General features: G+C 42.6%; 1 protein-coding gene across 1 annotated transcript in view; it reads left to right on the top strand.

Annotated features, from left to right (window-relative positions):
* Positions 1–210: 210 nt before the first annotated feature.
* Positions 211–14,186, top strand: part of UVRAG (UV radiation resistance associated) — a 97,445-nt gene continuing 83,469 nt past the window's right edge. The window contains exon 1 of the mRNA XM_072850926.1: positions 211–456. Within this exon, the coding sequence (XP_072707027.1) occupies positions 376–456 (81 nt within the window). The 5' untranslated portion in view covers positions 211–375. The remainder of the gene's footprint in view (positions 457–14,186) is intronic.

Raw genomic sequence — 14,186 nt, 5'->3', positions numbered from 1 at the left:
TTCAGGATCCGTCCCTCCTTCCGGAAGTCGGCGCTCCAATCGGCGCCGGCTCCCGTTCCAACGGTTTGACAGAGGCCGCGGAGAGGGGCGTTGATTGGCGTTCGTTTCAGCCAGTAGAGTCTCAAATACGCAGCCGGGCTCCCGCCTCAGTGGTGCACGGGCCAATGAGCGAGCGGGACGCTCCTTCCCTCCCGCCCCCCGCCGCCCGCCCCCCAGCACTGCGGTAATATGGCTCCGTAGCGAGCGGCCCGGGCCGGTGCTGCTGCCGCCATTAACCCCTGGGTGCCCGGCGGTGGCGGCAGCGGGGGGGGAGCGGCCCGCGGGGCTCATGCGCAGGCGCTGCAGCCGTTGTCCGGCCGTTGCCCCGCCGTGAGGATGAGCTCGGCCGCCGGCCCCGCCGCTTTACCCCCGGGCTCCGCCACCCGGGCCTTGCATGTGGAGCTGCCCTCGCAGCAGGTACGGCGGGCCTCGGGGAAGAGGCGGCCTGGAGGCGGCCCTCAGCTGGGGGGGGTGCCCTGACGTGAAGAGAGGGGTGCTCCCTGAGGTGAAGGGAGGGTGCTCCCTGGGGTGCGGGGTGCCCTGAGGTGAAGGGGGGATGTTCCCTGAGATGTGGGGTGCCCTGAGGTGAAGAGAGGGGTCCTCCCTGAGGTATGGGGTGCCCTGAGGTGAAGGGGGATGCTCCCTAGGGGGGAGAGTGCCCTGAGGTGAACGGGGGGATGCTCCCTGAGATGTGGGGTGCCGTGAGGTGAAGAAAGGGGTGCTCCCTGAGGTATGGGGTGCCTTGAGGTGAAAGGAGGATGCTCCCTGAGGTGTAGGGGGGGCTGCTCCCTGAGGTGAAGGGGAGGATGCTCCCTGAGTTGTGGGGTGCCCTCAGGTGAAGGGGTGGAGAGGTACTCCCTGAGGTGTAAGGGGGTGTTCCCCGAGGTATGGGGGTGCCTGAGGCAGAGTCCTGAGCTGATGGAAGGAGGGTCCCTGAGGCAAGGGGTTTTGAGCACCCTTCTCTTGTTCTGGTAGGAAGATGAGAGAGTGAGGTCCCCTTTGCATGGGGGTGGGGGCCTGTGCCCCTCTCCTGCCAGTACTGGAGAGTCGAGGGGGGTTCCCTCTCCCTGAGAGGCTGCTTCTGTGCCCATAGAGGTGCTGGGTGCAAACTAAAGCTGGGACTTGCAGCATAGATAACACCCAGATAAATTGGCTTTAAGCTTGGGTACCTGATGAGGCGGGAGCAGTCGGGGTGCCCTCTCCTGTGGTGTCTCTTAACGGGGTGGGGGGTGAGCATGGATAAAACGTGTTGTGTATTCTGAAAAGTGGTGAAATGTTCCCTCCCCATCACATCCTTCCTTCAGCTAACTCTGTTTTTCCTGTTTGCTGATAGTTGGCTTTTGGTTTACTGGGCAACCATCCCACGTTTTAATTTTGGAGAGCATTAGGAGCAAGGTTAAGTGAGGAAGTCTAGGCTCTGCATGAGGGTTTAGCAATCCATATCAGACTAAGTCTGTGCCCTTTCCCCTCTTGCATGCAGTGACTTTTATTGTATGGGAGCTTAAGCAGTAGTGGTGGAGGGAGGAATAATTACTTAGTAAAGGCATGCGTTTCTGTAGAAATACTGTAAGATGTGAGTCTGCACTTGGAGTTTTGGTTCATTGCCTCGGTGCAGTCGACGTTATTAAGAAGTAGACACATGATCTGAGTTACTTGGGCTATGTGTTACCAGGTGTGAAAATGAAGAGTTACTAGAGAAAAATCAGTAGATGTCAACTTGAAATGAAGATGTAACTGCTCCTTGGATGACTGTGATTTACCAGACATCCACGTAGGGGCAAAGGGAGGGAATGGAGATGGCTCTTGGCCACCGGAGCCATGCAAGTATTGACCCTAATTTGAGAGCAAGTACTTATTCGAAAATGTGGGCCTGTTCTACGTTAATGAACATAAACATGAGCAATGCTTTGGATGAACTTTACAGGGAGCAGTGGATCATTCAGGATATAAAGTATGGCCTTCCCCATGCTGAATGTTTGGTTTTATTCTTTCCCAGGGTTGTGCAAGAACCAAGTGAATGCTGCAGGGAGAAGCCTTAGTTATTAGTCATTGTACTTCATTTGTGAAAGTGAGACCAAAACACAATCTTTCTTCTAGGAGGAGAAACTTTTGTAGGAGTTTGTAGGAGCAGAAACTGAATCATCAATTATAGAATGTTCTGGTTGAGTAAATATTTGGTTTAAGCCACATAGGATGCTTGTATGGTTGATGAAGAAAAGTTAATTGTAGCAAGTGTAAGGCTGTGACAAAGTCTGAGGTATTGTTTTGCTGTGTGCTCTGCAAATACAAGGACCATGTGCCAAGGTATCTGTATGCTGTGTCAGTGCTTGCAATCAAATCAAGAAGCTCTGAAACTACAGTCGGATGCACTGATAACAAATTATCCTCTTTCACTGTATTATCTGAGCTTAAAAGTCTGTTGCTGAATTGCAAGATACCTTACCTTGAAGGGGCTATCACCCTGGAGATATTTTACTGCAGAATCATGAAAAAGGATGGAAAAGTCATTCCAGTCTATTGTACCACTTCTATAACGCAGAAATTTGGCTGATCTGAGTATGGTGCTATGTAACGCAAGGTAATTGTTTTCTACCTGCCAGCACAGAAATCAACTTGGTGATTTGTTTTAGTAGGCAATTTTCTCTAGAACACTCAGTGCTGTATTTTTTGACTATAAGGATGAGAGTAAGATGGTCTGAGTCATGGCTATAAATCTCTCTAAAGAACAAATTCTCAAATGTGAACTTAAGGTGAGAGCTTTTAATGACTGAAGTGACTTTTTAACAACTGAAGTGTCGAAGGTGTAATTTGGGTTTAGTCTAGATTTAATTGTGCCAGTGAAATTCACATTGATTAGAAAACACAGCTCCTTCTGCTGACACATTTGCAGGAGTGAAAAGTCATGTCCAAAACCTTTTGCCGGTAGAAGAAATCAGGCTATTCTTTAATTTGTTCATTGGTGGCAGGATTACCTGGCCTAAGAATGCCTTTTGCTGTTGTATTCTACATTTTATGTCGGAGAAATAGAGGATGTGGCTGTAAGGAAATGCATCTGGTTAAGCATAAAATTCCAATTTGTGTCCCTAAGTAATTGTGCCAGGATGTCGTTCTCTTTTGCTGGAAGAGTGAGTCTAACAGAACTGAAAACTTGTTGTGAAATAATTACACTTTAAAAGAAGAGATTCTTTAGGATTATCTCTTCCTAGTTGCTCGATGCAAGAAAGCCAGGAGTGTCATGATAGCTTACTGATTTCTAAATAATCAAAACGAACTTTTCAGTCCTGTCATTATAAGCAGTTCAAAGCAATGGGGGGTGGGGGAGCCAAACCTTTCAGACTCTTATATTCTAGATGGAAGGAGTTGGACAAAAAAATGCAGTCTTAACATAGAGAGCCAGTCATGCTGCAGTCAAATGATCTGTCAAATGTTACTGTGCAAATTGCTGACCAAAACAGATGTCATGTGTGATTGTCTAGAGACAGGAAAACACATCTTCGTGGACTCTAGAACCAGTGCCTCCAGCATTTCAAACTTTTCCTTCACGCTGAAATTGATAAACTTTTGCGATCAATTCCAACATTAGAGAGACTGAAGCTTTTAATGAACTATGAGATGGTGTTTGAAGACCTGCAGGCTTGAACTGGAACTGCATGTACTGTTATACAAACAGCTGTACCGATGTACTGTTTGTAGGGAGTGATTAGGGAGTTGTAAGGAAGAAAAAGAACCCATACTTTTTTTTTTTAAACAAATGATTTCCAGTCAGTCTGGGGTTCAGGCATTCAGTCAGATCCATGTCCATAGACTGAAGCATCCCTCTTTTCTAGATGGCTAACCAGGGCGTGAATAAACTATAGGTGTATTTGGTTTTGGGTGGAGCAGAGGAGGATCCCTCAGAAATAATGGCTAGAACCGTTTTAGAAAATGACAAAAATGTCCCCTACTATTTTATTGTGATAAAGATAGATGACAGAAGAAAAGTGAACAAAACCCAATGTGGATTCTGGTGTAGTAGGTGAGTATGAAGTCGTATGTGTAACAGCTTAGCACTTCTTTGACTTGGCTGATTGCAAAGTGGTATTTCAACAGCTTGTTCCCAAGTGGTTTGACTGTACACCAGCCACAGGGAAAATGCTCATCAGCCAGTTGCATCTCTGCCACCAGTACTTGCCAGTTGTAAGCTAAAAAGTGTTGTCTGCTCATGTTGCTAAGTTCCACTGGCCTGATTGGTGATCAGTTGCAAGAAGCTTTCTTCTGAAGATCATCTATGGCTTACTTCCAAATTATAGGGGGAAAACAATATGTGATATTTAGACTGTACAGAAGGCAGTCCTAGAATGGCACCACAGATCACCTCCATCTATATCTGCTTTTTTCCCTAGGAAACTGTTCAACTCTTGGACCCGTATTATTGATACCTTGATGTAAGCAATTTTCTGCTCACTGGAGATAGCCTGGGTAATGGGGGAAAAACAGCTAGATATTATAGGTACCAGGGAATACACTAGGAGCTGTACATGGGGTTAGGTCTTCTCCATCAGAAGTTTTAGTTCCGTTTCAGTGTCGGTCAATCACGTTTCTGTATGCCCTGTGTAGTGATGTCCAAGGTGGGCTTCCAAGATGAGCTGCTCAAAGAATTTGGATGTATTGCATGGGAGGGTGTGTGTGAGAGAGTTCAGTATGCTCTGGTGAATATGGACGTGGTGGTAAGAAGGGAAGTGGTAAACTGTGCCACTGTGCACAGCCGTGAATAGTGTTAGACCAAAGTGCAGGTAACCCAATATCTTCTATATCTTTCAGTTCATGGACATCTCTTGTCAGATGGTGAAAGTTTCTGTGGAAAGGAGCAGCAATGAGCTTTCAGCCACAGATGTCAGAAGTAGGTGTTTAGGGCAGAGCAAAACAGAGCAAACATTTAGTGAAACTTCCCAAGGACACTCTGTAGCCTCCATTCGCTTTCAGTCTGAGATTCATAAAGAACCAGTTGGAGTTTGATGGATTTCTAGGAGCCCGAGGGCAACGCTTAGCAAACATGGTGGCTTCCATACTAGCTTAACTCTGGGAGCAGTTTAGCTTAGGTAGCGAGGGACAGAGGTTTGAGCTGATAAGGGCAAGGGGCCTGAACTGGTTCCATGATGAGCCACACAAGGCTTCCTTGCACTCTGAACTTCAGTGAACTGCAGAGCATCATATTTGTTTATACTCGGTACTGATACAGACTTGTCAGACTAGATGCATGTTGGTTTCATGAAATGCTTGTGGCATTTCCAGCAGCCAGGTAAAACTATCATGTGGCCAGGATATGTTTTCTCCCATCCTGCCACTGCTCAAACAATGGGTTATTCCTGTCCTAAATCTGTTTGGCAGGGAAGGGTCCTTTGCTTTGAATACTGAATAGGAAAATCTAATTTAGGAATTGAAAAACTTCTGTCAGCCAAACAAAGTTCTGGACCAGACCCCTAAGTGGTAGGAAGAAAATCCCCCCAAATCTACTTTGAACGTGAAACCATGCTGTAATGTTTACCTTCCATAAACTGGTTGTCTGTAGCAAAGGGATTGAATTCAAAGACTGCGAAGGCCCTTTTCAGGTTTATACTCTTATTCATGGTCCTTCCTGTAAAGAAATGTGAAGTTGCTGATGAGATCTGAATATCTCGTTGATGACCATAGAAGTGAAGATTCTATACATTCTGTAAAATTTCTTGTACAATAAATTGTTCCATTGAACTACATTTAAAGAAATGATGTATACTGAATATTTAAAAGTCTTTGAGCTTTTGTGATTTTAGTAATTGCATGAGCTTAATATACATGCTTCAGAAACTTTCATTGCTACCCTGTCTGAACCCAGATGCAAAGGAACGTAAGTCATGAGTGAAGTGAACTTTAAAGTAAAACGTGTTTTTTTTTCTGTTGAAAGTACTTCTGGAAAGAACTTCCCAGGAAAGGAAGAAAAAGTACTTCTGGATTGCAGGTACTTCTGGATTCTGATAATAAACAAAACCATGCTGTCAGCAGTTGGAAGTGGCAATCCAGTGTGATCCAGTACTTTGGGTATATGTTTAGATACTTGAGGTGATCCAAGTGAGTAGAGGTAAAGCAAGATGAGAAGAATATGGGTGAATTAGAACAAGGTTAAAATTTCATAGTTACTTTCTTTAAAGATGTATGCAGCAACTTGGGTAACATAGCAGAAGTGGGTGATTCAAAGCATGCTGGCAAAAGGATTTGAGAGGTCTTGTATGTGGGAGAAGTGAAGAAGACTACTGTACAGGCTCAGGGCTGCAAGTGAACTAGTTTTTCAACTAAAACAGTGTGAAATAGTTTTGGAATAGTTTTATATAGCTATTATTATATATTTCACTGAGTAATATGAAAACAAAGACTGACTCTTAAATTTTACTTCCTCTTTCCTACTAAATATGCTGAGGGAAATCAGAATAGCGGATGGAAAGTGTCGTATTTGAATATTGCTTTCACTTCTCTTTCACATGTGCTGTCTTTAAACGCTGAGTGGGGAGGGAAGTGCTGCTCCAGTAAAACACCACAATGTGAGTGTTGACCTAGTGATCTTATACAGTTGTATCCATGTCCAGCTGTATCAATGCCTAGTGTTTGTCAGAGATAATTCGGAGGAAACAGTTGTTGAAGTTATTGTAAAACTGTAATTGTAGCCCAAAAGGTTGGCTGTTAATCTGGGGCTAGATTTGTGCTCTCTACAATGTACTACTATTTTTTTTTTTCTAAGGAATGCAAGTGTGTTTTGCAGACTGGATGATCTGTCGATAAGTTAGAGGGAGACACTGTTCTGTCAGAAAGCTGTAGTAAATCAGTTTTGATGCTTTATTTAGGAGATATGTGGGAGGTTAGGGAATATTCTTAATTGAGCGAAGGAAAGGTCTTGGTAGCTGGTAACTAAAGACTCATTCCTTCTTTATGAAGAGAGGCTTACTGGTCTGCCCTTGGTTTGTCATCCAGTAACATGATGAACATTAATATGCTTCAGGTTATTAATCAGCATATGATGTTTGTTTGTGCAACTTGGTGCATACTTAAAATCAAGTGGTTCTTTAAGGTCAAAAGTGCCTTTGCTTTGATTTTGTTGATGCTTTATTCCATAAGGCCCTGTTTACTTTTTGGGTCCTTCCTTCTCAGCATCGTCTTGTTTTCCATTGCTTAATTGGTATTCCCAGGTCATTCCCACAGCTAATACGGACTAATGCTCTCTTGCCCAAGGTGATGTTAAGAGGTTTAAGGGACTCTGAACTGCTCCAGGGCGTTATTAATGAGGTGGGACTTGTATCCTGATGTTCTCTTTTCTACCCCACAGTATAGTTCCCATGTTGTGTCAAAGAAGCAGTTATAGTTTTGATCCTTCATCTTGCAAGTGGGTAAATATTGATTTGGACAAACTCAGAGGAAACCATCAATAAGGAAAGATGGTATTTCTAGCTGCTGCTTCTTAAAGGTCTTGGTTAAAGGTGGAAAGACTGTATATCTAGTTCCTTGTTATTTGTGTCTTACAGAAACACCTAGCAAGAGGAGCTTTGGCCAGCGCTCAGTGCTTGTAAGATTTTCTTAGCCCCAGTTTAGAGCAATTTTTTTAGGGTGTGCTGACAGTTTTTATTTTTCAGAGTTGTGGTGTTTGCCAGCTCGCTTGGTCTGTCGCTCTTGATGTTGTAGTGACCATAACAAAACACAGCTGTTGAAACAATACACAGAAAGTACTTAATTTGCCTAAGTCCCTGCATGGGCTTATGATTTTGCTTTTGAACTCTTCCTGCTAATGTTACATTTAAGTAAATTCTATGTTTTGCGTCTTGTTTTGTCACACCTAACCAGCTATCTTGTTTGTATCCTAAGACTGAATACCCATGTCTTCTGTACCTGTCCCTACCTTCCGCTTTAAATAACAGGCTCTTTCAGTCTTTCTGCAGAGATGAGCACAAATTTTGGATATGGAAAGAAGGATGAGGATGCAGAAAATTAGTGAATAGTGTGAATACTGTGGGCTTGCATTGAATATCATTTTTGGTCTCTGTTGTCTCATTGGTTCTGAGCTCTAAAAAAGCAGTGTAGATTTTCTGCGCATGATTATGGTGTAGAAAGAGAAGATTTATTGCACCTGCTGAACAGTTACCAGCTGTTTACATCATTGCTCTGAGGCAGAAGTTGAGTTCTGAGTTGCTCCCCAGTGTAAATTCGGTTACTTAGTGAGGAAAGAGTTTAGTGGGCTAGCTAGTATGAGAGGGTGTAAGGCAGGACAGACCAAAGGACGTAGCTACCTTCTAAGAGTAATATATAGCTGTCTTAATTTTTTTCAGTTATGTGATTAGCTGTCTTAATTATTTTCTGATACTACTGTTGCTGTTTTAATTAGCATTGAAGGAGCAGATTGTGCCATAGACTGACATATTTTGTTAGATATAACATTGACTTCACACATTGTATTCTTTAACTCTGGGTTGAGCTAATGAAGGGCTCTTTTGAATTCAAGTAGCTGGAGAATAATTATACTTCTGCATGGGCCATGTCAAATATAGAGATGTTCCTTATTCTTCCTCTTTCACTTTCTCCCTGTATGAATTAGAGAAGACTTGATGCCTTTTGGACAACATCTTCCATTTGCTGACTGTCCTTGGTGAAACTCAGAATGAAGTTTCATCAAGTTTCAGTACAGAAGCAGGAGTAGTTGTGGTGGAGTATGGATGATTAGAAACCTGTATTGAGCCTTAATGTGTTCAAGTGAAAGCTTCATAAGTGTTTTCTGTCTAAAGTGAACCTTTCAAAAGCCTTTCAGATGCCCATAAGTGTAAAGGAAAGGAAGCACCTTGATTTAAGGAACTGTAACCTAAAATCCATGATTGCATGTCTGTGAAAACTTTGAGCCCATGTTGGTGAAAGTAGTTTTCACTTTTCTTGTGGTCATTTAGTCTGGGTAAATCACACTGCACAGATCCAGTGTGTCTCATTCCTTGCATCAAATCTTTAGGAATGTGAAGGAAGAAAGTGTTGTATGTATGTTGTATCTTCACAGGAAAAAATGCGGTTACATTCCTACCGTGCATCTTTCAACTGGTGTTGGCCTCAGGTATGATTCATAGCAGGCATAACTTTTGAAAGACTGTTGCCAGAAAGTAGCTAAGTCTCAGAAAGAGAACTGAGTTACTGAAGTGCTATTGAATCCCATCACTTTACATGAGGAAATCGAGATATGAAAGGGGTGCAGTTATAAGGAGATCCACAAAGGATTCATTGAAGTAATGATGGTTGTGTAGCTTTGAGGGCCTTGCTATCTTCAAGTGTGTGCTAGAAGGACATTAAAATAGAATTCCAAAAATTTCTTATGGTGTGTCCTACAAAATTGCATATCAAATGCTTCAGCTTTGCTTCTGAAGTAGGTCTGAAATCACGTGCGATTCTCTTGACTCTGAGCTGTTGAAAGCTGAACTGTGGAAGACTGTTTAGTTACAAAACTTATAAATAAATCTTCCTAGCAAGCGTGTAAATTGGAGTACAAGCATTTTCTTGTCCTTCCTGTGGTTTTAAGTGACAACACATCTGAATAGTATCTAAACTTCCCACTGTATGTTCCTTTGATATTAAAAGCTTTGCATGCACAGCAGACTTGACCCAAACCTTCTGTGAGGTACCTTTTTTTTTGGTAGTGGAGTGTATCAAATTGGAAAACAAGGCAGCTTGAAAACTTACATAAAATTGAATTAAGTATGAATTCTTGTCTACCATTTGACTTCCAAGAACTCAGATCACGATTGCTACTTAATGTTCAAACTGGTATGAATAGGTGAAAGCAAGTAGTTAGTGAAAATCTGAGGAAGTGGGAAGCTGTAATAACGAGGTGTAGGGCAGTGCTGTGATAATAAATAATGCTCATGTTGGCTAAATACAGTTCATATTTTGATAGATTTTTCTTTTTAGAGCTAGAGCTTTTATGCTTTTTAAGAAAAGAAAAAAAAACCCCCTCAACCTGACTGCTGTGAGCTACAAAGCACACAGAACCCTGTGTATTTTCTGTGACTTAATTATGACAAGTATTCAGAGACCCAACAAAACTGAGCTTGCAATCTCAGTTTTGTTAAGTTTGAATCAACTCAATTTGCTGTAGTAACATTTGTGTTGCTAACTAATCTTGGCACCCTGCTTTAATGCTAAAATAGTTGGAAGGATTTTGCTTAGATTCTTCCAGAGCTACTGTGGGTCATAAAGCAAGCAAGCTAGGAAACTCATGTGAAAGCCAGGTAAAACCAGAATACGTACCAGCTTGTACAGAGGTCAGAGCTGATCCTGACCTGAAAAGAATTTATGGAATATTCTCCCTCAAAACAATCAGGAGGAGGGCAGCAGTCTGAAAATCAGAGATGGTGTCCGGAGATGAAGACTATGCCTTGGTGTTTATGTTAAAAACTGTCTGATAGGTGGGATGCTCCTTTAAAGGCTAAATAAGGAGAATTGGTGCTGAAATTGTAGCCAGTGTTGAAAGTCCTGTACAGTATGTCTTCTGGAGAAAAACCGATTGCTCTTCAGGTAATAGGGCTGCTGTGAGAACCCTGAGTGGTGTTTTGCTTTTGGCAACTTTGGGCTTTTTAAGTAATTTTTGTAAATTTCTACTTTGCTTGTACAAGATGGTTTCCCAGCCTTCTTATGCTCATTTACTCTTATATTTACACTTCAGGCAAAAGTAAGGTGGTTGGCTTTTTCTTTTTTCTCCCCCGCGACTTGTTCTTCGTTGGATCAGAAACACTCTCTTGAACCTGTATGATGCTTTGCACTTTACATGGGTTATATGGGATGTCACCAGGAATGCAGGGGTGGTGGGTTGGGGGGAAAAAAGGCTTTTTCCAATCCAGCCACAGATTTATAAATACTTCTTCCTGGCCAATTGAATTTAAACTTCATTCGGGAAAATGTATTCAAATTTACTGGGTTCTTTAAAAATTAGACTATTCCAACAGAATATCTGAAACTTGCTCATGGGCATGGATGCAGTAGGCCCACTGTCATTCTTTTATTAACATCTGGAAGGGTTTTCAGCCTAACCCTCCTTTCACAGAGAGGGCTATATGACTGCTAGCATCTTGGATGGCTGTCGCTCGAAGAAACTAAACTGCCTGCCTTGCTTAAGTTTAGATGCTCCTTTGACACCTTTGCAAATTCATTTAATGTGTGAAAGTGCTAGTGTTTCTTCTGGGAGCAAGAATTCATGAATAGTTTTGCTGAAAGAGCCAGTGCTAGAGGGCAGGCCATGCAACTGGAGAGAGGGCAGGAGGAGGCAGATGTGGGACATAAAGCAGACAGGCCTCCTCCTTTTCCCAGCAGTGAGCCATTAGATCATCTCAGTTGCTAATAAAATGATAGGCTCCATGTGATAAAGAATAAGGCTTAGCTGTTGCCCATGTTAATGACATGAGCTTCACAATTCATACTTGGAGCCTGAGCTCCAAGTGTAGTAGATCAGTAATGAAGATAGAAAAATGGTGTTTGACTGTGTTCTCATCCAGCTTGGATATACTTACATTATTATTTTTTTCCACGGGTCATCAGTCTTGTAAGAGAATAATAAAGTGGTTAAGATGGAAGAGGAGTCAGAACTCTCCGTGCTTGTTTTTGCTACCCATTATGTGACCTTGGACAAATAATTACAAAATTCCATGAATACTTTAGGCTGTTGTAGGTAGTCGCTGTTCTCCTTGTGGTTGTGCGAACAGTCTAGACCTTTTGTTAACAACAGTGCACTTCTCTCTTGTTTTGACTTATTCCCTTTTCTTCCCTTCCTCCCCACCCCCATCTCTGCAGTCATTTTTATTAATAGTACCAGATTGTTAGACTTAACCCAACAAAAAACCCAAGTGAATAGCTTTGTCACTTCAGTTTCCCAGGCCCACTTCAGTTTCCCGGAGGGAAGCAGAGCGTGGTGTCTGGGTCAGTTTAAGCCATCAAGAAACTGCAGTGTTAAAAAAACCAACCCTGCCGCCTTCTACTCCTGCCTGCTCTTGCCCTGCTTTTGTGGTGGGCACATCTGTGTAGCTGTAGTGAGCTGAACTGGGGGAACTTATACTTAAAATTAACTTTTTTTTTTGCCAGTTGTAGCTTGGATAAATTCTTTGATCCTCACCATGAGACTGCACAAATGCACAAGAAAACATTGTGTGGGATGGGAACAAGCGTCTAGATGCGGAAGGTGGTATTTTAGGTAGAGGTCGTGAAAGATTATGGTATCTTAGTGTTTGAGGGAACTGAAGCATGAAGGGACTGGGCAGTTTCAGTCCTTTAAACCTCAGAAGACTTGGTAGACTGAAGAGTTCTGGGATCATCTGAGGAAAAAGCAAAGTATTAACAAGGATGTTGGTCAAAATACTTTATTCTGTGGCAGCCTGACTTGTTTATGGCCTGCAGTAAATCTGGAGAGGTTCCCAGAAAGTCATTGAATGGGAAAACTAGATATATTAAACAACTGATAATAGTTCTTCAGAATGATGAAAACCGAGTGCTTTTCTTAAATAAGAAAAAAGACCCCTGACTTTTGAGAGAAGCTGGTCATTACTGTGCATGGGTGGTCTTGCTGCACCCTGTAGCAGCTCTGTCAAGGTGCTGCTGTTGAATTCTGGGAAGCCAGTTTTGTGGCTCTGCAGGCATGAAGGGTGAAACCTGATGGGAGGCTCTGCTCTCCTGATCTCTTCTAAAGCTTTCCTGGTCAGCCTTTATATATCTTTGGGATAGCTGTATGTTTATAACTTGTGATATCTTTACCTCCAGCAGTGTTTTTAAAATATAAGCTACAGCTCAGGATTTCTTCTAAAGGAAAATCAGTGGCTCTCTTCTGGTATGTAGTCATTTATTTTCGAGGCAGAAGGAAGCACTAATTTCTTTCACGTAGGTCAGCACAGATTTGCTGTGTTGCAGTTGCCTTTACTCAATTGCAACTTAGATTGGCAATTAAATCAAATGATAACAAGGCCTACCATGTAATTTCACTGCTCCTTTGACTTTCTTGGGAAGTGCAAACGATTAGGACAATTGTGGTAATCAAACTAACTTGTCTGTCACAAACCCCCTAGAATGAGTTGTTAAACCTGCGCTCCTACTCTGCTAAGCAGGGATCCAGATGCACCATCATTCAGGCTGTGTGCACTAAATTCAGAGCTGTTGGAAAAGTTAAATACCCTTTTTAATGGTATCAGTTCTGCTTGTCAGAGCTTACCTAAATCAGTGCTCTGCTGAAAAATAACTCTTTTTACAGTAGGATATTTTATTAAGATGCCTGGTGTAGTGTCTGAGATCTTCAGTACTGTGTTGCTGATACTGTCAACTCTGTGAGGAGATAGAGGTGAGAATTATGTATACTAATCTACATATTTTGCTTATCTTTTTTATGAAAGCAGATCCTGCACTATCAGCTTGCAAACTCAGCTGGCCTGTTTTAAGTTGTGTGACTCATGAGGCTGTCAAAGCACTTATGTTTTTAGCGCTTGTATTTTGCTTTTTAAACTGGGCTTTTTGGAATGGCTGTTCTAGTTGTACAGCATCTCATCTGTGGGGATCCCTCCTTGTGATGAAGATAGCTAAAACTTATCTCTGATGAGAAGTAACTACTTTTTCCCGCTTCATCTAAAAGAAGAAGGAAATGAAAGAACTCGGGATTATTTGCAGCTACTGTATTCAGTGTAAAGTGTAACGGGTCACTTCTCTATGAAGAGTTGCTTTTGCAGTTTGAAGTGCACTGATACCTCATGGTGAACTGCTTTTCATTTTGCTTGTAGAAGTGCCAGGCTGTATGTAGCTCCGCACGTTTTAAGCTGGCAGTTTCATTTAAGCGGTCCTGTCTGCCTTTGGCTGCCTATTGCTGCTCTGTCCCCTCTTTCAGCAGCACAGCTGCTTGTACAGCCACATTGTGAACCATATTGAGGAACTGATCTGGTGAAACTAACCCAGCGAAAGAGAGAGGTGGTTAGTTTTCATCCAGATCAGTTCCCCAGTGTGATTCACTGAGCAGCTGCACAAGTGCGTATTTATGGTGGTACAAATGAGGAGGGCGATGCAGCAGTGCGAATAAGCAGCAGGGGTTGGCAGCAGGGCGATTTGGCTGATGCCAGTGATAGCTGAACTACAGCACAGTGGGTTTTTTGTTT

This window comes from Ciconia boyciana, chromosome 1 (genome assembly GCF_034638445.1).
Source record: "Ciconia boyciana chromosome 1, ASM3463844v1, whole genome shotgun sequence".
Taxonomy (NCBI): Eukaryota; Metazoa; Chordata; class Aves; order Ciconiiformes; family Ciconiidae; genus Ciconia; species Ciconia boyciana.
The sequence above is the reverse complement of the archived record's forward strand: the minus strand, read 5'-3'. Positions and strand labels throughout refer to the sequence as shown.